Source organism: Zonotrichia albicollis, chromosome 3, assembly GCF_047830755.1.
Source record: "Zonotrichia albicollis isolate bZonAlb1 chromosome 3, bZonAlb1.hap1, whole genome shotgun sequence".
Lineage (NCBI taxonomy): Eukaryota > Metazoa > Chordata > Aves > Passeriformes > Passerellidae > Zonotrichia > Zonotrichia albicollis.
The window spans coordinates 12,938,256-12,966,029 of NC_133821.1; the positions used below are offsets into that span (position 1 = coordinate 12,938,256).

General features: G+C 48.5%; 1 protein-coding gene across 1 annotated transcript; it reads right to left on the bottom strand.

The window, feature by feature from the left end:
- Positions 1 to 1,321: 1,321 nt before the first annotated feature.
- On the bottom strand, positions 1,322 to 26,344 carry ANAPC1 (anaphase promoting complex subunit 1). Its single transcript, XM_005486780.4, has 47 exons — positions 25,990 to 26,344; positions 25,053 to 25,214; positions 24,874 to 24,925; positions 24,210 to 24,319; positions 23,972 to 24,054; positions 23,104 to 23,177; positions 22,732 to 22,877; positions 21,886 to 22,106; positions 21,125 to 21,334; positions 20,751 to 20,846; positions 20,413 to 20,503; positions 20,267 to 20,332; positions 19,977 to 20,114; positions 19,505 to 19,645; positions 19,209 to 19,269; positions 18,735 to 18,922; positions 18,219 to 18,293; positions 17,814 to 18,079; positions 17,512 to 17,603; positions 17,068 to 17,216; positions 16,017 to 16,095; positions 15,902 to 15,938; positions 15,739 to 15,809; positions 15,439 to 15,617; positions 13,302 to 13,528; positions 12,081 to 12,199; positions 11,392 to 11,663; positions 10,634 to 10,868; positions 9,811 to 9,902; positions 9,547 to 9,681; positions 9,346 to 9,428; positions 9,155 to 9,233; positions 8,806 to 8,880; positions 8,203 to 8,279; positions 7,923 to 8,013; positions 7,776 to 7,829; positions 7,319 to 7,512; positions 7,039 to 7,125; positions 6,519 to 6,636; positions 5,680 to 5,757; positions 5,295 to 5,362; positions 4,215 to 4,353; positions 3,544 to 3,630; positions 3,006 to 3,101; positions 2,656 to 2,854; positions 2,064 to 2,198; positions 1,322 to 1,585 (listed from the first exon to the last, which is right to left on the bottom strand). Exons 1-47 carry the CDS (start codon positions 26,200 to 26,202, stop codon positions 1,470 to 1,472), a joined length of 5,856 nt encoding a protein of 1,951 aa, XP_005486837.1. The 5' UTR covers positions 26,203 to 26,344; the 3' UTR covers positions 1,322 to 1,469.
- Positions 26,345 to 27,774: the final 1,430 nt, after the last annotated feature.

Genomic DNA, 27,774 nt, shown 5'->3' on the forward strand with positions numbered 1-27,774 from the left:
GGGTCCCGGCGGGAAGTTGCTGGAGATGATCGGTTTCGCGTTACTTGTCAGTTTTCATCGTGTCCGTGGTGAAATGAATCGTCGCCTTGCAGCCTGCTCGGTCACAAGGCAGCATCACCCTGGGAGCGCGGGATAAACCCCATGGATCCATCGGGACAGCCAGAGGGTTTAGGACACCTCAGCTTTCCACCCCAAATCCAGCATTTGGATTTTTGCCTCTTTGTCCAGATGAGATAAAGCCGGAGGTTCATTCTGGGGCTGGGGGAGAGGCTTGAGGAGGCAAAAAAAGTATTTGTCCTTGGAAAAGTCGTGGGGAATTTAATTCCACATCCCTGGAAGTGTTTGAGGCCAGCGTTGGATGGGGCTTTAAGGAAGGTGTCCCTGCCCCTGGTCTTTAAGGTCCTTTCCAACCCAAACCATTCCAGGATGCCATGAAAGCCCAGTGCCATTCCCTCTGGAAAATTAGCACTTCAAGCTTCCCATTCCCTCAGTTTAGAAGGAACTTCCCTGAGCTGCACCCAGTTCCTAGGGGAAGGAACATCCAGGATTGTCCCATGAGACCTCCTGGCTCCTCTGATTTCCCATCTGTTCATGGGTTCATTGAATTCACATAAGGAAGGTGCTTGTGCTTGTGGAGGCGTGATAAATTAAATTAATTAAACTGTTTTTATTGAATTAGAAAAGTTTCTGAACAGCTTAAAAAAAAAGGATGAGGGTTGGAATTTGGCACAGGCTCTGCCTCCTTCCGGACACCTCAAGTAATTGGAAAACCTCAGTTAATACACAATAAATTGGGTTTTTATAAGAATCAGGTTTGCATAATTTTCCTGCTTTTGCCCTACTTTTAATCACTCTTGGTTGTCCTCCTCCCTCCATTTGACCCTTTGCAAAATCCTTGAGGATTTGGGAAAAAACAGAGAGAAACTGGCACAAATCCCACAGAACAGGATTAAATTTGGAACAACAATAATCAGAATCCAAGCCTTTGGCTCTGGCTGAATAATCCCTCAACTTCTGGCTGCTTTTTATGGAGTAATTCCATGTGTTTGGTGACAAATTAAAGATCTGCCCTGCCCAGAACCAACAAGGAATGAGCCCTGCTCCAAGTTCATCCAGGGGGATACACATGGAGGGAGGGAACACCAAGTGTTTAAACCAGGAATAATTTCCATTGTGTGGAAATAAGATCCACCACAAGCTAAGGAGTTACACAGCCAAGGAAAAGCACCATTCCCAGCCAAGGTCTTTCCCAAATCCCCCACAGAAACCACACATCTGCAAACAAACCTTCGTTACAAAAGTAAATTTATTATGACCTCACTTTTATAGCTTTTTTTTTTTTTTTTTTTTTAAATTCCTCATAACAATTTATAAATAACTCCTGGTCGTGGTTGCCACAGCTAGGGGCGAGTCTGCTGTTTGGGAAGGTACAAAAAGAAGGAGATTTATTTTTGGGAAGCCTGGTGGGATCACAGCACCATGGCCTGGGGATTCCCGAGGAGCAGCGGGGCCAGGCGCAGCAGCGCCCGCACAGGCACGTGCAGCCTCCTCAGCTTCAGCAGCAGCTCCGAGAAGTTCCTGCTCCCTAAAAACATCCAAAGCAAAGGAAAAGGGTGTAAAAATGAGCAAAGATTTGCACAAAATTGGAGGGGGAAGCTCCAGAGGTGTCATCGCATGGATCCGTCTGTTGTGTGCTGGTTGGAAAGTGAAGTTCCACAGGAGACCTCAAATCTCTTTGAAAAGAGATCCCAAATCCAGGAAGAACACAGAGGGAAAGAACTCCCAGAAAGAAATGTGTAACAGGTAACTGGAATCTTCCATGCCCAGACACAGGAATTTGAGGCCAGCGCAGGATTCCTGGGACAGGCCTCTGGTCCCTCATGGATGTGGTGACATTTCTGCCCCAGCCCTAACAGGAACAGAGCTCCCAAAATTAAGGTCCAGCTGCCTCTCTTTTCCCTCAGTAACCTCAGGACTGGTGTATTCCCAGGCTGCTGGAGAGCAAGGAGAAGCTGGCCAGGGGAAGGATCCAGGATTTCCCCAAATCCCAGTTCCAGACTCACCTTCCAGGCCTCCAGCTGCCAGCTGCCCCGGTGTGGGCACAGAGTGGTAGATCAGGAAGCACGCCAGCATGCTCAGCTGGGATTCCTCTGGAGCCTGCCCGCTCAGGTAGGAATGCAGGGACACGTCCCCTCCGGCTGCAAGGCACAAGGAATACCCTTGGTGACATTTGGGAAGCAGGATTTCCACAGACAGATCCCACTGAAGACTCCATTCCCCACAGAAGGTGGGCTGGGAGGTTGTTTTCCCACCTCTTTCCTTCTGCCATGGCCACCCTGCTGGGGTCACCGTTTGCTTCTGCTCTGGGAAAATTCTCCCTGTGCATGATGAGGAAGGAATTTTCCCTGGGAAACATCACCTTCCCTGCTAAAAACCCCCACCACTCCAGGCAAACACAATTCTCCAGGGAATGTTCCACACCACACTGAAAACACCCTCCCTTCCCTCATCAGTTTTCCACACTTTTGAGGCAGAAATCAACCTGGATCAGCACGACAAGAACCTGGTGAGCAACAGGGGATGGAATGAGATGGTCTTTAAGGTCCCTTCCAACCCAAACCATTTCAGGATTCTTGGATTGAAATTCCTCCTTACCTTGAAGCCACTGATCCAAGGTGTTATCTATGGTGCACTTCATCACTGGCAGGAATTCTGAGTTCATGAAGAGCCCTCGGGTTGGATTCCTGCTCATCCTCTCCTGGTGGCTCCGGGAGCTGAAGAATTCCAGCACCAGCTTCATCTGCCACAGCTCAAAGGTCTCGGACATCTCCCTCCTTTCCAGCCTCCTCACGGCCTGGCAGCGGGAATTGGAGCAGGAATGAAACAGGTAAATAACTCCTCAAGCCCTGCCCTCACTCCTCTGGAAAAGCACATGGAATGGCCACTGTGTGCCCCACAAAAAGTGGGGGAAAGTGTTGTTTCCAACAGGAACAGGGGTTTCCTACCTGGTCGATGGCGATGTAGGTGGGCAGCATCTCCGGATTCTCCTGGGTCACACACTCATAAAGGATGGAGGAGAAAAGATCCAGGATTTCCTGTTTCTGAAGAAAGACAGGTGTCAAGCACAATTTATTCCAGGTTCCTGCCTGGAATTAATTAACTGAATTTAATGCATGCAGTGGCATCTCAGGAATTTGGGATAATTAATGATACCACTTGACTTCTTCCTTGGGATAATTAAACTGGGTTTTATGCCTTCCCTTAAATAATTTTTAAAGAAATTCCATATAAAACACCTTCTGTGACTTCCCCTAAATGCTTCATGGCTCTCTGGATTTGTTAAATGCATTCCTCAAGGAATGGGACAAAAAATCCCGATATCAACCAACAGGAATCAGAGATCATCCTTGTATTGCACAACATCCTGCAGGATATTCCCTGCTCCTGCTGGTTGCAGGGCTAAATTCTGCTCTAGAGTTTAAGGCAGGTTTTCCCTAGTTTTTATCCATGGAGTAAGTGCTGGTCCACACCAACACATCCTACCTGGCCCATGTCCATAGTCGGTTTGCAAAAATAATCAGCGAAGGAAAAGAGAGCGGGATCGGAAGTGAAAGCGGAAATTGCTTCTGGCTGGAAAAAAAAAAAAAAAGGGATTAAAACACATTCCTAAAGTGAACTTTTTGAATTTGTGCACAAAGGTAGCAACAACTGATTTCCAAAGTGTCCAGAACACAGGGGAGAAAACTGGAACTCATGCCAAAGGTTGGAATCCGTGTCTAAAGGTCAACGATCTAAAAGCTGGACTCAATTTAAAGGCTCAATTCAATAGATCACCTAAAGGCTGGACTCAGTGATCTAAAATTTTGATTCAATGATCTAAAGGTTGGATTCAATCTAAAAGTTGGATTCCACGATCTGAAGGTTGGACTCCATGATCTAAAGGCTGGACTCCATAATCTAAAATTTGGATTCAACCATGTAAAGGCTGGACTCCATGATCTAAAATTTGGATTCAACCATGTAAAGATTGGACTCCATGACCATGGAGGACTTTTCCAGCCTAAATAATTCCATGATCAAGCACTCCATGGGCAGGATGTGTCCAACGCTCACGTCTGCCCATGCAGATGCACCTACACAAGAATTCCTGTGAAAGCCACCAGAATTCCCTCCCTCAGCAGCGTTCCTGGCAGGAAGCACCGTGGGAGCAGTACCTTGAAGGCGCGCGCTTCGGAGCTGCGGTGGGTGACAGTCTGTGCCAGGAGGCTGCGCCATCCCATGGGATCCTCCTTGTAGGAGAGCTGCCCAGCCCGGAGCTTCACGTACAGGATGCCACCCTTGGAAAGGATCGACCTGGAATGGCACAACAGGGCCCATTTATGGAATTGGTTCAAAGGGAGGAAATTCAGGCTGGATATTGGGAAGAATTCCTTCCCTGTGATGGTGGTGAGGCCCTGGCACAGGATCCCCAGAGAAGCTGTGGCTGCCCCATCCCTGGAAGTGTTCCAGGCCAGGTTGGATGGGGTTTGGAGCAACCTGGGGTAGTGGAAGGGGTCCCTGCCCACAGCAGGGGTGGCACTGGGTGATCCTTAAATCCCTCCCAACCCACGCTGTACTAATGGACTGAGCTTAATTTAATCCTTCCACCTGACAAGGGGGCAATCAATGATTGGACTCATTATCTTGGAGGTCTTCTCCAACCTAAATGATTCTGGGATTGATCAATGGCAAGTAAGTGACCTAAAAGCACCCCACTGCTGAGCAAAGACTGAGCTGGTTTCTCCCACCCCTCACTGGGGAGGGCAAAGATGAGAATGATTTCCACACCCCCACCCCAGACCCTGTGTTCCGATAAAATCTCTGGTTCCCACAGCTGCCCGCCACCTTTCGAGCACGTCACGAGGGCGGGTGGCACTTTTGTGACGTGGGGTGACAAGAGAAAAAGCACTTCACAGGGCTTTGTAACAGTCCCCAACAGTCTAACAGGGAAACGTGATATCACCACCAGTCAAAACCAAACCAAAACCATGAGTAGTAGCTGCTCTCTGGTGCCTCCATCCCACTGCCAGTCTCTGCAGGTTTTACTATCAGGTTTTCCCCGACCTGTTTTTTTGCATGAATTATTCACCTCAATGGGTGAAACCCAACTCTGCAGTTTCTTCCTTCACCCCTTAAGTGCTGTCAGATGCACAACAGTGACTTGATGAAACCCAGAGCTGTGGGAGGGCTTAAAAAAAACCATGAAATACGATTACTACAAGGTCATGATTCAGTTGAGCGTTAAAAACACTTACTGGAGATGAGTCGTTCCCTTGCTTAAATCTATTAATAATTCCCAGTACCGGGGGCCCTTCACTCTGATCTGTCAACAGAAACATTTTATTACTAAATATAACCAGAATCATTGAATTAAGAGGCTTTTACTTTTTTTTTTCAGGGCTGGTTTATAGTGTTGCCCACACAGAAAATTCAGGAGGAGGTTTGTGTCTCCTACAGGGAATTCCCTGCTGCATCAGACGTTGGAAGATCTTGATCAAGACAGAGAATTGTCTTTGGAATCATAATGGGACAATGTCATCCAGAGTCAGGCTAAGGAATCAAAACCCATCAGATCTCAGGTCTTGAGATTTGTGACACAAAATCCAGGTGATTTTCCATTAAAACAGAGATTTCCTCTACCTGCTTCAGTAAGTGGAGCTCTGGGAGAAGCGTGGGTGCCATCAGCTCCTCGGTGGCCTCCCCGTACCACTGCGTGCCCTGCAAAACATCACGGCAGCCATGGGTTGGAAAAGCTCATTTCCATGGGAAAAGGAAGGAAAAGGGAACCTTGTGGGGAACAACTGCCCTGGCAGCAGGCAGGGGGTTCTGTTCCTAAGTAAACACAGGATTCATGTCTGGAAACAGACTTAAACTTCCCAAGCTGCATTTTCCATGGATGGATGGATGAACACCTAACACTGGGCAAGGCCAAAACGTGAAGGTTTGGGAAGCAAGCTGTAATGGAAACATGGAGAACTCTTTGCCAGAACCACAGAGATGCACCTCTTCCCCCTAAAATTTCCAAGAACTCAGTTCTGAGCATCTCCCTTCTCCCATATAAAACAAATCCCACAGAAAGGACTCTTCCCTGAAGGACATCTGATGGAAGCACCAAGGAGAAACACCACCATTTTGTTCATCTCAAAATCAGGAGAAGGCTTGGAAAGCTACAAATGCTTCCAGCCCCCTCAGAGCCTTTGGAAATCCTTCTGAAGAGGGAGAAGAGCCTGGGCCAGTCAGGACACCCCTGAAGACTCTGGTGACTCTCCCTGTCCTCCCTTCTGCTCTCCAGGTGCCACCAAAGCACACCTGAGGGTGAATGGGTTCAGCCCAACCCTTCACTCATTTGTGCAGAATCCACCTCGTCTCCACCACAGCTTGAAACCAAACTCACGACCGCAGGCCACTCCAATGAAAACTGGGATAAATCCGAGTGTTTGTCCATTCCACAGCTCCTCAGGGCCTGCCAGGCACGTTACCTTGTAGGTGACCTCTATGAGGGCGTAGCAGGGGGAGTTGGTGTCCACGTCCACGGGGGTGAGGAGCCTGGGCTCGGCCGCCAGCACGTACAGGTGACGCAGGGCCTGCAGGTGGTACCTGGGGTGGGACCAGGAGCTCAGCACGGGCTAGGAATGGTCCCAGACACCCAATTCCTGCTCCACACCCAAACACAGCTCGTGTAGCCATGGTACTGGTTAATTAACAGAACAGGGCTTAATGGAGCAGAACCAAAAGTAATTAAGGGTCATAAATGAACAGATCTTCTACAAAAATTTTTCCAGCTGAGCAAACTGGAGCAGCCTTACCACAGCAGCACAGCAGAGCTGGTGTATCCTCACTGCCCAAAGATCCCTACCACTGTCACTTACTTCTTCCATTTCCCACTTTTTTTTTTAATGAAGAACCTCTAAAAATTGATTTTGTGGTAAAAGTCCATCACTTGTCTTTTGTGAGAAGATGGTTCAGCTGAAGGAAACGGGATCCTCATGAAAGCCTTACCGATTGTCCGTGCTGTGAACAGGGAAGTGAGGGTACAGAGCACAGAGAAGAGCAGCAATGGAGGAGTTGGAAGTGCTCAGGGAATATCTGCAAGAAAAAAACCATATTGTCCTTTAGTTTTATTTTGGTGGGATGAGGAAAGGAATTTCCAAAAGTGCACAAAGGCAACAAGACTCTCTCTGCCAACAGAAGGCGCATTTATGCATCCATGTATTAAAAACAGGGAAATTGAGGAAATGGAAATAAGGGCAGAGATCTGCCTTTGGAAAAGGCCCATTACCTTCCTCCTCCCAGGAAGAGGAGCCCCAAAGCCATGTGGTGAGCCAGGTGGAAGCCATAGTTCATCTCTCCCCCCGTCTTCTTGTGCATGAAACGGCAAAGCTGGAGCACCTTGAGGTTCCCAGAGCCGGCCATGACCATGGCCAGGGCCAGGAGAAGGACACTCAGGCACGTTTCCAGGTTATAGAGACCTGTCTTCAAGCACAACAGAGAGGTTTCATCACAATTCCATGGCCAACAGCATGTTCCACGTGGGATGATCCACCACTTTCTACCCCAGAGCTTGAAAACCACATTCCCCAGAAGGAGGGAGAGCCAGCAAAGTCCTTCAATTATTTGCAGCTCTGCCACATCCTATATATAATGTGTAATCCAGGAAATTAAAAGGGCTGGGTTTGTTCCCATTGAAGTTTTGCTGAGGGTCACACAAAACCATCTTTTTGCTTGGAAAAACTTACTATGGACGCCGTCGGAGCCGACAAGCACTTCAGGAAATCCGTGGCATATTTGTACTAGAAAGAAAAGGAATGCCCAGTGAATATGGATCCAAAATGTGAGTGGCAGCTCCCTGGGAAGTGAATGGAATCAAATAACCCTCCTCTCACCAGGCACTGAAATGCTGCCAGATTTTCCGAGCCGGCAAAACGAAATCCCAGGGACAAACAGGCTCCGGCGATGATGTAGACGTGAGCTTGCCTAAGGAACAACACAAACAGGAAATGACTAAATGCTCCTCTTCTCCTCATCTGAATCCACAGCACAAACCCCTTCATCCCTCAAAAATAAAAGGGAAGACTCATCCTTTATAGGATATCCCATGTAACAAAACTCTCCTTTATAGGACAGTAAAATTCCCTGGGAGGAGATTTTTAGGACGTCACTCACGCCAGCGTTTCCAAGCTCAGGTCTTCAGAGGAAGGCAGCTCCGTTGCATGAAGAGAGATAATGTTCTCTCTTATGATCTGCAAAAAGCAGGGAAGGAGAATAAATCCAAGGGAAAAGTGATGACTCATTGAAACTTTGGCCACCAAGAGCTCACAGGTGATACCAAACAAGTCTGAGGGAAGGAAAAGCTTCTTCCCCCAACAGAGACCATCAGCATCCTGTAGATCTCATAGGTATTGAGCTCATGTTGGTCTTAAAAATTCCATACAATATCTTGGAATATCACTGATTCCACTGCTGGGAAGTTATTCCTAATGCTCAACTCCATGCAGCAGTTTTGGACCTGGCAATGCAGGGAAAAGTTTAATCCCTTCCTTTCCCTGACATCACTTTGTGTCTGGAACAATCCCATCTCTCCTCAATCATCTCCTTTCCAGTCCCTGGTGCTCCTAAATCCATGGATCCCAGGGGACAGTCACCTCTGTCATGTTAATGCTCATTTCCCTGTGCTCCTGACATGACTGTGGAAATACCCACATGGAAAACAATGTAGGCGGGTGTGAAATTGAGAAGCAAACACACCACACATAAATAAACACCCACCTGAGGCACATTGCTGTTGACCCACTTGGAATTGGGCAGGATGTCATCCCACAAAATCAGGCATCGAGCCAGGGTCTGGAAAAAGGGAGAAAAATTATCTATGGAATTGGGAAAAGCTATAAAAATACACCTAAAAATTAATGTAATATTCCCCATAAATTGTGTCTTTCATCTATTTCTCCCGAAATTCTGTCTCCAAAGACAAGGAAGCTGCCGCAATATAAGGAGGAATTGTTGGAAGGGGTGAGTTTGCCTGGGAAGCAAAGGATTCTGGATGATGGGCATGTTGGGCTGGAATTCCTAAACATCATTTAAATAGACTGAGGAATGAACCCAAGAAAAATCTTACCCTCAACAGAAGGAATTCTGGTTTGACAAAGTCCAGCAGATACATGGTGTCCGGTGCCTTGAGCCAGTCGGCAATGGATCTGCAGGGCATGGCAGAAGAAAAAGGTTTCCAGGTCACATTCCAGCAATTCCAAACCTCAGCAGAGCCAACACTGGGGCAGTTTAACCCTGCAGGAATTCCCTGGCCAATACCTGTTGTTGGTCTTCAGGTAGATCATGGCAAGGGCAAGGGTGGCACCTGGACACGTCACATCCACGTTGATGGTGTCTCCTTCCTGGGAAAACACAGGGAACACTTCCCACAGGTTCGCTTGGAAGGGAATGACGCTCCCAAAGCCATGGAGACACCTCCCAAAATTCCAGCTTAAATGTGGCAGCACTGGCACCACGTACCTTGATTTGGTAACTGGGAGATTTGTGCTTCTCCCTGTGCATTCCTGCCTGGAATCTCCTGTGTCCCCCCACCATGTACTGGTAGAGCTGCTCGGGAACGTTGAGGTCTGACATCCCAATCAGGTTACTGCCATGCTAAGGAAGGGAAAGAAGGAAAACATGGAAGTGCCTTCCTCTAGGAGAAAAACCCACAGGCAGCTGAGAGCCAAGGATGGAACAGCTCTTGGAACGCCATCCCAGTGGATAATGAGTCTCCTGACTTACCCCAAGGCACACCATTCCCAAGGCCAGCCCTGATGCCAGGGAATAGGACTCTCTGTCTGTGCAATATTCCATTTCTGGGCCGGGGGGACGCCCTGGAGAAACCAAACCAGCAAAATTCACCTTTGAAAATTCCAGCTTATTGCTTAATTCCTACTGAAAGGAGAAAAAAAATGATCTGTCCCTCCTTAGGGAGGTCCTCCTTGGAATGGCAAGGAGCTGGCAGTTCATCCGTCCACTCCCAAATATCAACTCCCTCCTAAATGTTATGGTTGGAGTTTAGAGCCATGGTGAAAACGCCAAGTTTAACTGAGGATACTTTAAGATCCTGAACCAATCCAAATGCTGTTGCTAAAAAAGGATTGCACATATCCAATTTCTAGAAACACAACAATCTCACCCTTAAAATTTATCCCATTCCCTGTTAAACAAACCACACAGTCTCCAAGTATAGTTCCCATGTAAACTTGGAGAAAAGCTGTTACGAATTAACTCAGAATGAGAGCACAAGTGAGATCACAAATCTGCTGCTCACATCAGCTCTTAAGGCCCAGTGGTTAAAAACCCTTAAAATTCCAAACAGGGGAATTTAGGACACCAAATTTCCAGGTGGAAGAAGTAGGAACAGTAATGAAGCTGCCACATTTCTTTTCCTAAACCCAGTGACTTTCCTTTTTATGCTGCACAAGCTCCCAAGAGGGACCATGAGGTTTGGAAAAATGGGAAGAAAATGTGGTGGGAAAAGGTGCCAAGGTTACAATCCCAACTCCCTGGAGCACAGTCACCATCCCAGCCCTCATCCTGTTCTTCCAGTGTTGGCACCCACCTATCTCAGCCAGCAGCACCTCGGCAGTGTGCCTGTGGGCAGTGCCCTGGTAGACCAGGCCTATCCCCACCACGGCAGCCACCTGGACGTTGTGGGGCACATCCAGCTCCGTGGAGGTGGGAGGCAGCAGGGCAGGGATGTGGATGCTCAGCAGGCGGGTGATGGACATGTCCATGGTGCCCAGCTTGGCAGCGGAGACGCCGAGCAGGAGCCCGATGCTCGTCATCTCGTGGCCCTGGGCAAGGGGACAAGGAGCAGCGAGGCACATTCCCAGTGAGGAATGGGAAAATCCCCGTCCCAGTGTTCCACTGGCCTATCCCAAGGGTCTGTGTGCAGGGTGGAGAGGTCTCGTGGTAACACTGCTGGAAATCTTTGAATGGAAATGGAGGTTCCATTCGTTCTGCGGAACCCCAGAATATTTAGGATTGGAAGGGATCTCGAGATCATCCAGCCTATCCCCCCTGCTCACTCAGGGAATGCATCCAGGTGGGTTTGGAATGGAGTTATTCAGAAGCCCCATGCCTTCCTGGACAGCCAGCTCTCCATCACTTCCTTGGAAAGTAGTCCTTCCTCACATTGAGAAAGGATCCTTCCAACCCAACCCAAACCATGCACCACAACCATAACGAAGCAACTCAGACATTCTCCCACACCAAGAAACTCCCAATGCAGCAGCAGTTCAAAGAAACCTTCCTTGTTTTGCCTAAAGAATCCAATCCCACCGGGATCTGCCTCTCGGATGCACCAGAACTCCTCACCTTGGTCAGGTAGTCGTGGATGTTGAGGGTGGCCAGCTTGGTGAGGTGCCCGTTGAGGCCCAGGGCCATGAGGAAGCCGGCGTACTCGTTGGCCAGCTCGGCGATTTTGGGCTTGTTGTAGACGATCCAGGCGGAGTCGATCTGGGAAGCGGGAGCGATCTTCAGGCCGGCGGCCACGCCGTTGTGGAAGCTGGCCCAGCAGGCCATGTTGGGGGGAACATCGATGTTCCCGCTGTTCAGGTCCACAGTGGTGTTCCTGGGAGGGGCACGGCCTGCCATGGCAGAGGGGGGAACAGGGTCAGGAAAAGCCAAGCTCTTCATCCAGGGCCAAGCGAGGGAACAGCTCTGAACAGCTCTGTTCAGGAATGTCAGGACAGCCCTTTGCGGGATCTCCATCCTGTATGACCCCAGCACTGCTTAGGCCATTTTTCCACTTCTCCCTCCTTCTGCACCTAATAAAAGGTTTCAGTGTTTGATAACACTGGCCCCTGACCATTCCAGAAGGATCTCCCACCACTCTAGGTGGCAGATTCAAAGCCCAAAGGAGCTGCTTCCTCACAAAGCCCACACTTGAGCCATGAAATTCTTGGTGGAGAAGATGCCATAAATATTACTGTAAAGGGATAACAGCTGGAAGAAAGCCCATCCTGCTCTGGGATGGACTTGGAAGGAACCCCTGACCAACGTACCAGTGAGGTTCAGCTTAGGGATGGGCAGCTGCTCCGTTGGCACAGGATGGTAGGAGAACAGGGTGAACATTCCTCGTCCAACTGGGAGTGCCATGGTTCGCTGGCACAGCTGCAGCAACCTGGTTGGTGGGGAGGTGAATCCAAAAATGACATGGAAAAATTTCCCAAATATAAACACCTACAAACAACAGGCACTGGACAGAACCATTTTTCCCTCACTGTGGCTCCTTCCTTCTCCTTTTGAACCAAATGTTTGCTCCTTACAAGGTTCATCTCCAAGATACCTTTTAGCTATTGGAACCTGGCACTATTTTTCCCTTTAAGTTGGTTCAATAAATCCATTCCACAGACACTTCCCAGCCGTGCTGGAAGCGAGGTGAGGGAAAAAAGTCAAGTAAAAGTGGTTGCCCTGTGGGATCCTGCTATGAGTGGTGATAACGTCGAGTAATAACTCGCGTACAGAGGTGAAAAGGTGCTTCCAAGAATGCATTCTCTATGAATTAGTCTGGAAACACTTTCTAAACTCCTCAGATTACTCAGCTCCCTAGGTCAGATTCAGAACCGTGAATGCTGCATGGTAACGGTTCTCAGGTTTGCTTTTCAATTTGGTTTTTAAAGAAGAGGTTTTTTACTGCCCCCAAATTGAATAAAGCAGGACAGGGATAATCGAGGCCACTGGACACAGGTTTCAAAGGAATGGCATGGGACAGTGAATGTGCTTTCTGTGGAATTCCAAGGTCCCCTGTCTCAAGGCCAGCCTGTCATAAAGGGTTCTCCAGCTTTGGGCAGGGCATGGATGGTTTGGTCTCTACAGAGTAGGCCCTGCTTATATTTCACATTTTTTGGGCAGAACAAACTGCTACAAATTCCCTTCAAACCCAACTGACCTCAATGTGCTGTCTGTCCTTCCCAAGAGCACCCTACTGCAAGACAGCAGAGCTTTGATCCATGGAGCTCCAAAGACTTGGATTATGGGGTTTTTTTGTAATTAGATTCTGAGCCTCCAAAAATATCCCCACAACCTTTCAACTGAACGAAATACTGGGAAACAGAAACAGCTGGAAATGGAGAAATTTCCAAGGCCACATTGGATGGGGCTTGGAACAACCTGGGATAGTGGAAGGTGTCCATGGCCACGGCAGAGCTTGGAATGAGATGAGCTTTAAGGTCCTTCCAGACCCAAGCCAAGCCAAGCCATTCCATGTTTCCAGGACTCCCTACCTGTTTTCCTTCTCCTCGATGTACTCGTGGTCACTGGCCTCTGGCATCTGCACCACGTTGACGCGGACGGGCCGGGCGCTCTGCAGGAGCCTCCTGACCTCCTGCACCCGCAGGTCCTCGCTCCAGATCAGGGACATCACCTCCTCGTTCATGTCGTTCATGCCATCCTCATCCTCCTCCGACTCGGCGGCCGACGGAATGTCCGAGGACGGCACCGTGCCCACGGACTGCAAGGGAAAGGGAAAAAAGACAATTCCAGGGGGGGAAAAGTGTCAGGAAGGCACCACAGCCTGAACTCAGCCAGCACAATGTGATGGGTCTGTGCACAGAAGGGATGGACACACTGATGGAGGGTCACAGCATTCCAATGCTCCTTACAGGAATTTAAAGGCCTGGAGGATTTCCAAAGATGGAAATCAAGTCATTTTGCAGAACCAAATGGGATAAATAACTAAAGACAAGAGGATATGACACCTCAAATGCATTGAGGAGGTGATGTGTGATGAAGTTCTTGTCCTTTCAAAATCTTTCCTTGTTTTGGAGCAGTTGTAGGAATGGGTCTTCCTTTCCCTGCCTACTCCATCAGCCCAGTTTGTGATTATCCCAATTTGTGATGAGTCCAACCAGAGCTGCTGCTCTGCAGATTCTGCTCCAAACCATGTGTTATTTTTCAAAGTGTTGGTGTTTTCACACATCAATTTGGATTCCCTCCACAACCACCTTGAAAAGCAAATTACCCATTAAAGCAGCACTGCACAGCAGAAAATCCCAAAATTCCTCACTATCAGAAGACTTGGGATTCATCACAGCACCAGAACGGTTTTGGAACCTCTACACATGACCAGAAAAGCACCAAAGCTTAGGAGCACTCTTGGAAAACCCTTTTCCCCAGGAGAGATTTAAGAAATGCTTTTCTAAAACTCTGCTCTCCTGTTTGCTGACATCACACAAGTGAAGAGAGGACCCAAAGGGAACAGATCTTCCCGTGGTTCTCTGGGAACATGTGGCCCCTGGAAGACAACTAAATGAAGAGCTGATGAATGAAACCCAATTTCTTCTGGTAAATCCACGCTCAATCTCAACACACAACTGCACCACCCAGAGCTGCAGCGTCCGTTCTGAAACAGGAAACTCCACCCGGCCCTCCTGAGAAATGACAAACAATTTGGGGTTTGAAGCTCACTTTGGCCTTTTAAGGTCACATCAATTCGAGGCATTGTTATAAAGTCAGTGATAAAATCAAATTTATCATCATTTTCGATGATTCGTGAGGGTTTCGGTTGGGCACAGCTTCCACCAGCAGCAAACAAAAAGGATTTTTCGTGTGGTGGCAGGTGGGGTCTGACCTGGAGTTAATTAACCTTTCTGCCAAATTAATTACAGTTTTTATATGCAATTAGTCATAAAGCCTTTGCTGCAGAAAACTGGAATAACTTTAATGTCTCTTCCAAAGCTGAGACAGAAAAAAAGGATCCTGACCAAGATGGACTTGAGATTTCAATTCCAATTCCTGACTTTGGAAAAGGCTCCAATCTTCTGCCATGATGGGGTTTTATGCCAGCCTTAAGAAGGATTTTGGCTTTCAACAAAGGACATTTCAGTGAGAAACAATTCCTTGGGATGCTGGTGATAGCCACCATCAGAAAAAAACGTTGAAGAGAAAAACACCACACTGTTTTTAAAATCATTTTACCTTGGGATACAAACAACGAAACCTTTTTTGGGGGAAAAAAGAGAATATGGCAAGTGTACTTCCAAATCCAGCTCTTCTAGTGGAAAGGAGGGTGCCAGCCATGCCAACACTATAAGCCTCTGACAAATACCCACTTCCTTCTCCTTCTGCCATGGTTTGATGGTAGAGCCTCTGGAGAAAGCACCAAAAAATGGGAGGAGGAGGAATCCAACAGCTCTGGAGGTAAAACTTTTGTCTAAATTTAAAAATGTGATTTATCTTGAGTTTTTTCCCAGCTATCCATGATTACCCATCCCTGCTGGATGTTGCTTTTCACACCAAAACCCTTGCACACGTAAATCCTCCATTTTGTCACCTTCAGTTTGGGAATTAAGCCGGAAATCCCAGAGCTGCCTGCTGTGCCCAAACCCTGGGATTGGGAGATCCCTTTGTGGCCATACTCACGGATTTTCCCTTCTGCAGGCTCCCTTCCCAGGCCTGCTTGGACAAATCCTGGCGGCCGATGAGGAGACACACGGCTTCCGGCCAGTCCGAGGACGGCTGCTCCCGGCACTGGTAGATGGCATCCCGGATGGGAAGGGCCACGCCAAAGGGAAGAGATTCCAGATCCCTCAAGGTGAAACCTTAAAATTAAGGAGGGGAAAAAAAACACCCCCCTAAATAAGTGTTATCAATCCCAGACAAAGAGTGCTTGCTGTTATCCAAGCACATTGTTATTTGGGAATGTTGTTGTTCCGCTCTTACCAACACTGGTCATCCAAAGGACCAATTTTTCAGCCAGGCTGGAAACAGAAGTGCTGGATTTGAAATTGCACCTGGAAAATTAAGGAGAAGCCAATAAAAGCTCATCCAGAAGTTGGCAGGAAGTCACAAACTCAATAAAACAACACCAAGAAAGTTTCCATACCGATTGTCATCCTGCTCCATCTGCTGCTTCCGCTGGCCTAGGAAAGACAAGGCTGTGTTAATTCCATGTTTTCCAAGCTCAAGGCACTCCCAAGATGGAGTCAAAGCATCCTTACCTGATGTGATCTTGTACAAATAATGGGAGGCTTCGTTCAGCACAGCGCTCTCATCCCCAAGGATGTACAGAGCCACACTCTGGGGAGGAGAAATACCAAAAAAAGTCATTTTGGAGCTGATTTTCTTTGCTTCCCAGAAAAATGAGCAGGAAGTAACTGGAATACAACCTCAGAAATGGTGCAGATGTATTGTGGCGAAAAGGAGACTGAAACAACTGAACAACAACAAACTTTGAAGCTTTAAACTTTGGGGAAAAAAACCCACCCCGAAACAATGCACTGAATTTTCCCTCATTGCTTCAGAGATAAAATATAAATATCATCCCAACAGATAAACATGTTCCCAGTTATCCTTCTTGTGTTTCTCACATTCCCTTTCTACTGCAGGACACGCACACTGTTTGTAGACACCCTTTTCCACTTGTCTCCTCCACATCTTGGATATTTTGTGAAGGTTCCAAGTGAAAAGCTGTTGGGTCCAGCCAGCAAAATCCAAGGGATCGGTCACTACATTTTGAAAATTCTGGGAAAAATCACATCCAGGTAAAATGACTTTGTGTGCTTTATGAAGATATTTTAACTGAGCTCTGCAAGGGCAGATCAGGCAGAGAGAGGAGGAAAATAGATCCTGGCTTATTCTTCCCTGTTTTTCTCCTTAGGCACCTCAGGCTTGACAACACCTCTGCTCCCAGCTGGAAGGGTTTTCCCATCAATGAGTAAGGAAGTGATGTTGACCAGGAGATACCATCAGCACTCACAGGAGTAAACACTGATGTTGGGGCATGCCCAAGAAGAAAAATGGGGAATTCTCATTCCCAAAACACAGATAATTCCAAGTTCCATTATTACTTTGCACAAACCACAGAAAAACACACAAGTGGTGAAGCTGCTCGGCTTCAATACACCCAGTAAATGAATCCCTCTGTTATTTCACCTTCCTTCAGGAATGTTTCACTCCCAGGAAATTCAGCAGCTGGAGCAAGCCCTGCCCACAGGGCAGTGCTGACAGAACAAGGCACATTCCCTGTATTCCCTGTCCCCCAGGACTCACCAGTACCACCAGTTTGCTCCTTTCACAGATCCCTGGTAAGTAAGGATAAGGCTGCACTCCCTCTCCCTTCAGGCAGGAACTCAGCCACTGGAAGATACTTGGAGGCTCAGCAGAAAAAAAGGAGGGATGGAGCATGAAACCTGTTTGGACTTAAGATGAACAGCAAGGATGATGAGCTCAGGGAAAAGGCACAAGAATTCCTCACCATTCCCAACTCCTCCAGTATTTCCTTCAACAACAAAAATCCAGCATTTCCCCACAAAATGTCACAGATCCCTCATGTCAGATGGGATTTTATGACAGGAAGGAAAGCTCAAGGCATCTGTTTAAGGAAGAAGAATGATCTCAAAGGAATAAGTAGGGGATAATCCTCCAGAATGAGGATAATGTTGAAAACAAAGGGAATACCCAAGTATCACGGAATAGCCAAAGGCTTAAACTCACCCTGGTCAATTATGCAGGTCTGCCTGGAGGTTTTGACAAGGGCTGGGTAGTCCCTGTAGTAATAATCCATGTAAGCTTCCAGTTTCAAATCCCTGGAATGAGAGAGAGGGGAGTCACAGACCGGGAAAAAGCCATTCCAACCTCCTAGATGCCACCTTTGGGCAGTTGCTGCTACTGGGGGAGAATCTGGAGCCATGGAACAAATAGGAAAGGTTTTAAATATTCCTTTCCTTCAAACACAGGGCAAGTTTGCTCCAGTTTGGGCAATCCCACCAAAAGAAATGATTTTCCAGTGGGAATACCTGGCCAGCTGAACCAGGAGAACCACGAGGGAGCGGAGTCCTTCTCCCATCAGACTGTTCAGCTTGAGCTCCTCATAGATGAGGTGGAGAACAAAGAAAATGGCAGGAATGTGGGAGAAAAGGAGGGTGGAGGAATCCAAACTGAGGCTCTGGGAAAAGTCATCCCTGGAAGCTGAAACTTCCAGAGGGTCCAGGCGCAGAGCTTTGGCAATGGGGTGAGACTCGAAATTCCTGTGGTAGTCAGAGCTCAGGAGATATTCCCAGTCCTAGGGCAAAGAAACAGGAAAGAAAGACAGAGGATCCATGGTGAAAATAATTTCCAGAAAGGTAATTCCAAATCACTGTTACAGAGGAATTTTTTCCCTAAAAACCAATCCAAATATAACAGAGGGAACCATTTCTTACCTCATCTGACCCAGTTTCTGATGGCCTTGCCTTCTTTGGAGCAATGACTGGGGAGAGTGATCCTTCAAAATCGAGCTGCAACAAATTAAAGAAAAAGAAATAAAAATAGAAGAAATAAATAGAAAAGTTAAATAAAGAGGTTTCTTTGTGATTTCTTAGGAACCAAGGTTTCTTGTGATTTCTCTGGAACCAAGGTTTCCTAGGTGAATCACAACATCTGAACTCAAGCCAAGTAGGACATGATGTGACTTGAGGCATTTCTGGATTTGCTGAACAAACCCCAGAAACACAAAATCCTCTTTAGGAAACAACAATCTGAGCTGTGACCTGTGTTTAAACTCAGAATCGATTTATCATGGATGAGATTAACCAAATTTAATACAGCAGTGTTACGCGTTGAGGCGGAATCAAATCTTCATCATTTATTTTTATAACAAGCACCCTGTAAATGTACCTCATGACAAAGACAGAGCAAAACAGGCCTGAAAATTGGAAGTGGAGAATGGATTTGCTCACATTCCGTGTCCAGCAGAGCCTCTCAGTGTTGTAACCCATCATGTTCATGAGACAGGTGACAAATAAATTCCACTCCGAGTGGTAGCTGGGCCCTCCCGGGGCGTTGTAGGCGTTGTACCACTTCACCAACATCTGCACAGCTGTTTCCTTGGGCAGGATGGCTTTCAGCCCCTGCAGGCATCTTTTCACTGGTGGAAAAGAAGGAAACCATCCATCAGCTCTGGTTTCCTGGGATTTGCTTCATCGGTGGTGGAAATCTCCACAGGTTCCTCTTGCTGGACCTGCTTTCAAGTCTAAATAAAGCCACAAAACTCCGACAGCTCTTCCCTGAGTTGAGCACAAATCCTCAGATTTGGAACAAAAATAAGGAAAATTTTCATTTTTTTGCTCATTACTGAAACCAGCCGTGTCTGAACTGGCACCTCAGCCCTTCCCCAAGCAAAGCAAAAGCCACCCAAAGCTTTGGAACCCTACCTAATTCCGAGGTGGCGATTTCAGGGATACTGATCCGAACCATGGTGTTATTGCTGAGCTCCTGGAAAATCCAACAAAAGTGCAAATAAATCAGGAAAGGCATCAAGTGCAGGCAGAACAATTTTCTATCAACTCAGAACTCCTTAGTGGGTGAAGATATTCCCAAATTTTGGCTTCTGCTACATTAAGATATGGAATTCAGGTGCCAGCTCTGTGAAACACTGGAAATCTTGGAATGATCTTGAAATAATCTTTGTTATCAAAAGTGTTGCCCCAAATGACAGGGAAATACCTACTAAAGTTACTCTGTTGTGGACAGGATCCCTCAGAGCTTGGATGAAAGTCCCAAGCTGCTGGAAAGTGCAGTCCTCAACGTAGGGGGAGTCGTGGATCTTGGAAGAATCCCTTAATTCCGGAACTGGTGACAAAAGCACGCTCTGCAAAGTGGGAAAAACGAGCCCAGTTTAGAGTTCAAATTGAAGTGGAATTCAGAATTAAAGTGGATCTGAGCAAAGAACAGCTAGAATTGTTGGGTTTGAGGTACTAACAAGAATCTTGGAAATTACTATAAAGCTTTCCAATCCCTGCCTTGGAAGGTTTATGGCAAACAGAAATAAATAAACAGGGCAGCACCACAGAAATCTTCTTTAAATGCAGTTTATTCAGAGGATTTACAAAACAAGAAGGAAAGATTCAACTGCAAAAGTCACATTAGAAGATAAAAAACATTGATCATTACAAAAAAAGGAATATTTCCTTATTTGTTACCTCTTCCAGGGGCCCCAGGTGCTTGTTCAAAGGCTTGGATGGAGTACTGACACTATCCAAGGGAGTGCTTGGCCGAGGCATTGGGTTGGACATTGTCAGGGATGGAGCAGGAAGGCCAGGAATAAAAACCTTTCCCACCTTTTTGGTGGAAAAGGGAAACAAAAAGTTCAGTTTTTCTCTAAAAATAACCCCCACAAAAATTATTTAATTGCCCCATTAATGCTATGGATGCTTCAGAACTCCCTTTCCAGCACTGCTCATAAATTAGGGATGGAAAAGGCGTCGCTTACCCGAACCACTCCGGAATAAAGCACCAGATTCCCACTGCCTTCCAGAACCAGCAGTGTGTCAATTCCCTGGAATAATCAAGCAGCACATTCAGCTCCTTGTGCCTAATTAAGGAGGCACAACAAGGACATTCCACAGGTAACAATACCTCCACTGGAGCTGCATCCTTTGCTGGAATATTGGTGACAGAGCCAAAGATCAGCTGTGATTTATCGTTGCTCTCTTGGAATTTTACACACCTAGGGATTAGGGAGAAGAGGAAACATAAAAGGTTTGTCCTGGGTGTTGTTACAGAAATATAACACAGACTTCCAACAGTGCAGTGAATTTTTTGTAGGTTTTGTGGTTCCTTCATCCTTTTCCCTGCTTTCCCAAAATAAATTAACTTGTTTTTAATTTTCTAGTTAATTAAAATCCCTGATGTACTTCCAGCTGGGAATTTCTGGAGTGCTTCTCCTGGTTCACCTGTCCCCAAGGAATGCTCACCTCAGCTGGAGCTGGGATTCCACTAAAAAGCACAGGAATTTCTGCCCACAAAGGTCGGTGGAAATGAACACTTTGGATGCCTGGGAATTCTTCTCTCTGGAAAAGAGACACAGGTTAGAACCTGCTTTGCTTTGGAGACTCCATGAAACCACTCAGAAAGCCTGGAATAACACACCAGGAAAAACTGGTCTGAGTGCTTAGTTCTCTGCAAGACAGGCAGGCACTTAGGGAGCACCATTTCCCAAAAAAATATCAGGGAGTGCAAGTCCATGAAGATTCCAAGATGGCTCCAAATGAAGAAAAAGCACTCAAATCAGCAGTGATTTCACTTTAATTCCTGCTTCCCAACTCTCATGCCAAGAAAATCAGCTGACCTCATGCTTGGGACTGTTTCTGTCCACAGGTGGTCGATGCAGAGCTCAGGAACGATCGGCTCCGTCTCCGGCACGAGGAAGGAGTCGTTGGCAATGGAATTTGGGGAATGGGTAACGCTGGGTCTCCTTGGGGACTGGGCACTGCTGGAAAAGTTGAACCTGTGCACTCCAGAGAAGGAATGGACTCCGAGAGCTGGGGAATGGGAACGGCTGCAGGCAGAGACAGGATACGGATGAGAAGGGGATCTTCAAAATCACAGAAAAGTCAGATATTGATGCAGTCAAAAAGTGGATTCTCAAAATCAGGGACAATCCCAGGGAGCTCATCCACTGACTTTAAAACCCAACCAAACCCTAAACCAGGAAAAAGCTCATTGTTGATTTCCCTTAGTTTTCTAGCACAGGAAAACAATTCTCAAATTATTTTCCAGGTATCTCTGTCCAAATCCAACAGATGAGATTTCAAAAGGATTTCAGATGGTCCATTCCATCAAAAATCCCTCCCAACCCCTTCCCTCTAATTTCTTTAGAGAAGCCAGACCAAAACACTCCTGGGATTCAAACATCCCACAGACATTCCTTGATTCATGGCAGAGCAGCCTCCATGTACCACTGGGATAATGCCACAGGAAGGGCATTCCAAGGGAAGTTTCAGGTGCTGCAACACAAGAGGCACCACAGCCTTGGATGGAAAGAGAGAGCAAAAAGTGTCCATGCTATTCCATGGGTGCCATCCTTTGGGATTTGCTGTGGGTGCTCACCTCAAAGCTGCCATGTTGGAGATGGTGGGAGAGCGGGATTGCAGGTTGGGAGAGGAGCTGGATCTGCTCTGGCTGTGGATGGAGGAGTAGTTCTGGAAAGGGGAGCCCCCAGGGGAGTCTCCTTTGGAGAGGCTGCGGAGATGAGCGGTCAGGGAGCTGCTGGTGGCCATGTGCTGGGGGGTGCCCCCCTGATCTGGGAATTTCAGCACCAGGCTCTGCTCCTGGGAGGAAAAACGATGGCATGTGGGCAAGGATAGCCAGGGAGAGGCTTTTCCAACAGCTTCTCCCATCAGTTAAGTGTTATAAATTCATGCTCAGCCTACTGAGTTAATCCCATCAACCCTGCTCTTCCCCTCCCACAGAAACTGCTCCAATGTTTGTTTTCACAAAATCACAGGATTTGGTTGGAAAAGACCTTAGTGCCCAGCCAGTTCCACCCTCTGCCATGGGAACACCCTCCCCTATCGCAAGCCCTGTCCAACCTGGGACATTTCCAGGAATGGAGCAGCCACAGATTCTCTGGGAAACTCTGTGAGGGCCTCACAACCCTCACTGTCAAAGTTTTCATGGCACTAAGTGACTTTCCACTTTTCCTAAGCCTTCTGGTCCAATGTATGGAATAATATGTTAATAACATAATCCATGACCATCATCACCCCATGATCCCCCTGCTCCAGGCAAATCCATGGAAAAATTTCCTTAAAAACCAAAAGAACCAGCCTCATTAGATATCTTACTCTTATAAATGAAACAAATCCCAAATCCCAGCCATTCCTAACACACATAAGGGCCTGGAAATGCACAGAGCTGTTTTCCAGGGATCCTCATTCCCCAGGGAATGTGTACCTCTGGCTTGACTCTCCTGAGGGCCCAGACTGTGTGTAAGCTCTGCACAGTGTCGTAGGTCATCACAATGGAAGGCTCAGCGCTGAGGAACACGATCCTCAGCGTGGGGTCAGCCACGTACTGCACCCGGCACGACCCAAACACTCCTGGAAAACAGGGATGCATCCCAAAGGATCAGCCCCACCATGGTACTGTGAGCATCTCACACACTCTCTCTCCCTTCCACACTCTGGGTTTCTCCCCTGGGCAGCCTCCCTGTTCGTGCAGCCACTCTAACTGCATCCTTGGAAGTGACTCTTCCCGAATGTTTGGCTACAGGGACACTCTGGGATTTGCTGCCACCCCGAGGGACTCCAGGGACACCCAGTGTACCTCCAGACTTGCAGACCAGAGGGGCGATCTCATCCAGGGGGTGCAGCATGCTGAACATGGTCGGCAAAGGCTCCCTAGGGAAAAGGGAGACAAATCAGAGCCTGGGATGTGACAGCAGGCACACAGATCCCATCTCAAAAAGCTTGTTGGATTCACTGAGTGGACTCGACTTTTCAGGATCTCTATTCCTAATCCCAGCTCTTCTGAGGACTAGAGAATCCCAGGGGAAAACCCAAAAGAGGGGATGAAAGCTGCTCATCAGTGCATTGTCCAACTGCTTCCTTTGGGATCCACAGAGGGGCTTCCACAGGGGCTGGGAGCCTCAGCCTACAGGGAATGGGATGGGATGCCCACCAAAGAGGAAATGGGATCCTGCAGCTGAGAGAAAATGCCTTGATAACAATCCCTCAGTTACTCTTCCATGACAGCCTGGAATCAATTCCTAGCACAAACCTCAATGGAATCAGGCTGGTGCCTCCCAGATCCTATTCCCAGGACCAGCACTCCCAGATTGTTTTAACACTCAGTTTTGAGTGTGCTCACTCAGAGTCACTGGGATGGGATAAAAAGACTGGAAAAAGCACATCAATAAAATCCCAGAATGGTTTGGGTAGGAAGGGATCTTAAAATGATCCCATCTCCCCCCCTGCCATGGGCAGGGACACTTCCACTATCCCAGGCTGCTCCAAGCCCCATCCAAGCTGTCCTTGAACACTTCCAGGAAGAGCCCAAACACAACTTCCTCCTTTTCCACCCAATTTTACCTTTTCCCATCAGAAACACATGGATCTTTCACCACTGCCCTCCAACTCCTCCATTCCTTATTAGATTATCCAACAGGAAACCACCCCAATTCCTCATCCCATACCTGGGTGGACTTGGAGGCACCTCATGGGAAGAACTGCTGCGCTCAAACAACAACCCATACTTGGTTGGCCAGACATTTGCAACCTATTAAAAAAATATGGATTTATGGTGGGATAAAAAAATCAACCATGTGCTGTGTTGATGATGTCTTATAGGAAAATAAGATGTTCAGGCTTTTTATGCAGAGCAGGGAAACATAAATGTGAAGCAAAATGTTCAAAAAGCGTGGCAGAAGTTACCTGGAAAGGCAGAGCAGCGATGTAATCCTTCCCCTCCATGCTGTGCACGTTTATGCAGGAATTCTGCAAAATGCAGATGCATTTCTCCACTGTTTCCTCGCTGCCTGGCACTGGAAAGGAAGGAACAAAACAGTTATACAGTGAAGTTTCACTCTGTTTCAGACATCCCTTATACACAAAAAGTAAATTCTGACATTTCAAGTGGTGGTGAATGAGCTCCTGGAGTGTGTCCAGAGAAGGGAATGGAGCTTGGAAGGGGCTGGAAAACAAGGACTGGCTGAGAAAGCTCAGCCTGGAGAAAAGAAGGCTCAGGGGAGACCTTCTGGCTCTGCACAACTCCCCTGACAGGAGGGTGCAGCCAGGTGGGGGTCAGGCTCTGCTCCCAGGGAACAAGGGACAGGATGAGAGGAAACAGCCCCAAGTTGCATCAGGGGAGATTCAGGGTGGATATTGGGAAAATCTCTTCCCCAAAAGAGTATCCAGCCCTGACACAGGCACAGGGCTATAAAAGCCACATGGATGTGGCACTTGGGGATGTGGTTTTGGCAACAGCTGGACTGGGCGGTCTCTGAGGGTTTTCCCAACCTAAACAATTTCATGATTCCAAGCCAAGGGAGCTGAGCTCTGAGCATTTGCCCAGCAGCATGAGAAGCAGGACACTCACCATCAGCTTTTTCCACCTTTTCCTGGGGGATAATGAAGTCACACCACAAGGCCTGAAACCCAACACAGCATCATTAGTTTTCCAAAATGAGATGCTCCCACACAACCTCACCTTCCCGTGTTCCCTGTCTGGGAAGGGTCTGTGGGTTCCCTCAGTGCCCCTCTCCCACATCTCTGTACCTGCAGGACAGGGCTGTCGACAGTGAATGCCTTGTACACGGCGGACGCTTGGCTTCTGCTGCCCTTGCTCCAGATGACCACGTTGCTGGCCACGTACAGCTCCTCGTCGTAGTCCACCTCCTCCCCAACATCACTGATGCCCTTCCTCAGCTGCCAGCTTTCCTGGAAAACAGAGGTTTGTCAAGGGAAAGCCACAAGAGCCATGGGTGTGATGAGTTTGGACACGAGTTTGAGTTACGAGGTGCTGGCACTGAGAAGTTGTGGCTGCTCCACCCCTGGAAGTGTCCCAGGCCAGGATGGACGGGGCTTGGAGCATCCTGGGATAGTGGAAGGTGTCCCTGATCATGGCAGGGGGTGGAATGGGATGATCCATAAATTCCCTTCCAACCCAAAAAACCCTGGCATTCCACAGTAAAGGACAATCAGGATCCATTTAGATTTATTTTGATGGAAGCCAGGGAGGAATGGGTAAGGGAGACCCTTTGTAGAGTTCTGAGATTTAGAGTGAACCCCTTGCTTCCTAAACTCCTTCTCAGAGAGGAGCTGGGATATGGATGGATCCAATCTTAGTCTCTATCTCCATCAGAGCTGGGGCTGATCACCTGGAGAACAGAAGCTCCAAGGAGACCTTTAAACCCCAAAGGGGCTCCAAGAGAGCTGGAGTGGGGCTCGGACACGAGTCTGGATTGACAGGACAGGGGAAATGGCTTCCTGCTGCCAGAGGGCAGGGTTAGATGGGACACTGGGAAGGAATTCTCCCCTGGAAGGGTGCTGAGGCCTGGCAGAGGCTGCCCCATCCCTGGAAGTCAAGGCCAGCCTGGAGAAGCTTGGAACAACCCGCTCTGCTGGAAGCTGTCCCAGCCCACGGCGGCAGGCGGGAACCGGACGGGCTTTAAGTTCCCTTCCCTCCCAACCCCCGGCTCAGCCAGGCCCGTACCCGGTGCCGGTCGTGGATGGTGACCTCTCGGAGGGAGCCCACGAGCCCCGCGGCGCCGTCGGAGGAGCAGAGCTCCGGCGCGGGCTGCAGCCGCCTCAGCTGCAGGCTCAGGGCGCTCGGGTGCCGCCGGCTCTGCTCGCGGCCCCGCGGCGCGAACTCCTGCAGGTCGCCGGCCGCAATCATCGTCGCCCTCTCGTCACAGTGGTCCGACATGGGGCCCCGATATCCACATTATTTCCGGGACGCTCCGGCGGCTCCCGCGGGCACCGGGACGCGCGGGGAGCGGCACCGGCGGCCCCTCACGCGGGCGCGGCCATCTTGGCGCTCCCGCCCTGCCCCGCGCGCGCCCGCGCCGCCATGGCCGCGCCTCACGGGGCGCCCGCGGCGCTGCCTGGGGAACGCGGCTGCTCCCGGCGTGTCCTGGCGGGAATGCAGCGCCTCTCGGCACATCCCGAGGGGAGATTTCTCCCAAAATTGCCATTTCAAAGTGCCACAGTCCCGCCGAGCGCTGTTGGTGGTGGTTGGTGACTGCTGTCCTCCCGTGGCGGCTTCCGTCGTGGATCGCACAGCTCGCAGCCTGGGGCTGTGCTAGACTGACTTTAAATATGTTTAGACGGGATGTTGGAAAGTAATTCTTCCCTGTGAGGGTGGCGAGGCACTGGAAGAGTTGCCCAGAGAAGCTGTGGCTGCTCCATCTGCAGAAGTGTTCCAGGCTAGGTTGGAGTGACTTGGGATAGTGGGAAGTTTCCCAGTGCATGGCAAGGAACTGGGTCATGTTTAAAGTTCCTTCCCACCTAATTCATCCCAGGATAAAGAATAATCAGAATCCATATAGAGTGATTTTGATGGAAGCCAGGGGTGTAAAAGGGAGGAAAGGTAAGGGAGATTCAGAATGAACCCTCTTGTTCCCTAAACTCTTTTTCAGAGAGGTGGTGGTATGAAGATGTATCCAATCTTAGGTTCAATCTCCATCAGAATTGGGAATGTTCACCTGGAAAAGAGAAGCCTCCAGGGAGATCTTAGAGGCCCTTCCAGTGCCTGAAGGGGCTCCGAAATAAAGGAAGAAAGAATTCTGTGCTGATGTTCTCTTTTTGTTGTTGTTGTGTCCCCGTGAACTGGAACAAGGGTGTTTGTTCCAGAACAGCCCTGCCCTACTTCTGCATGGCTCCTTCTCCAGTCACATCTTATTCATTTCCCTGGCACTTGGCACCAAGGATCCTTGTCCATCATTCCCAACAATCCCTGTTTGGCTCCATGGCTGTCTGTGTTTGAGCCGTGAACATTATCCCAGGGAATGCCCCATGCCTGGGAGTGTTCCAGGCCAAGCTGACAGGGCTTGGAGCACCCTGGGATAGTGGAAGGTGTCCCTGCCCGTGGCAAGGGGTGAGACTGGAACATCTTTAAGGTCCCTTATGACCCAAAACATTCTGGGATTCTGGAATTCTCTGATATGGTGCTTAAGAAACTACTTTGTGGGACTGATGGGGCTTCTGCAGCCACCCCTGGGCATGGGTACAGCCCTGTTCCCAACATTCCACGTGCTCGTGACATGGATTAGCATAAATCTGTGTGAGTCTGGGCTCTGCTGACTTATCCCAGCTAAAATCCTGGCTTCTGGCATACAGGAGGGGCTGTTCTGTCTGGAGTGGAGGGAGGTTGTGCCATCCCCTCTCCCTCCTGGATGGGAGTTCAGCTTGGGAAAATCAAGTCTAACCATTAGGCATCACCACCACCATGCTCACCACTAAACCACGTCCTCAAGTGCCACATCCACAGGTTTTTTTT

Bases quoted from the DNA above. Each gene is read 5' to 3' on its own strand.
- ANAPC1 (XM_005486780.4), bottom strand. From the start codon at position 26,202: ATGTCGGACCACTGTGACGAGAGGGCGACGATGATTGCGGCCGGCGAC. The intron at 23,178-23,971 runs GTATGGGATGAG...CCTTTTCCCTAG, and splicing joins GTGCCTCCAAGTCCACCCAG to GGAGCCTTTGCCGACCATGT. The intron at 17,217-17,511 runs GTGAGTTTAAGC...GTTCATCTTAAG, and splicing joins GACCTGCATAATTGACCAGG to TCCAAACAGGTTTCATGCTC.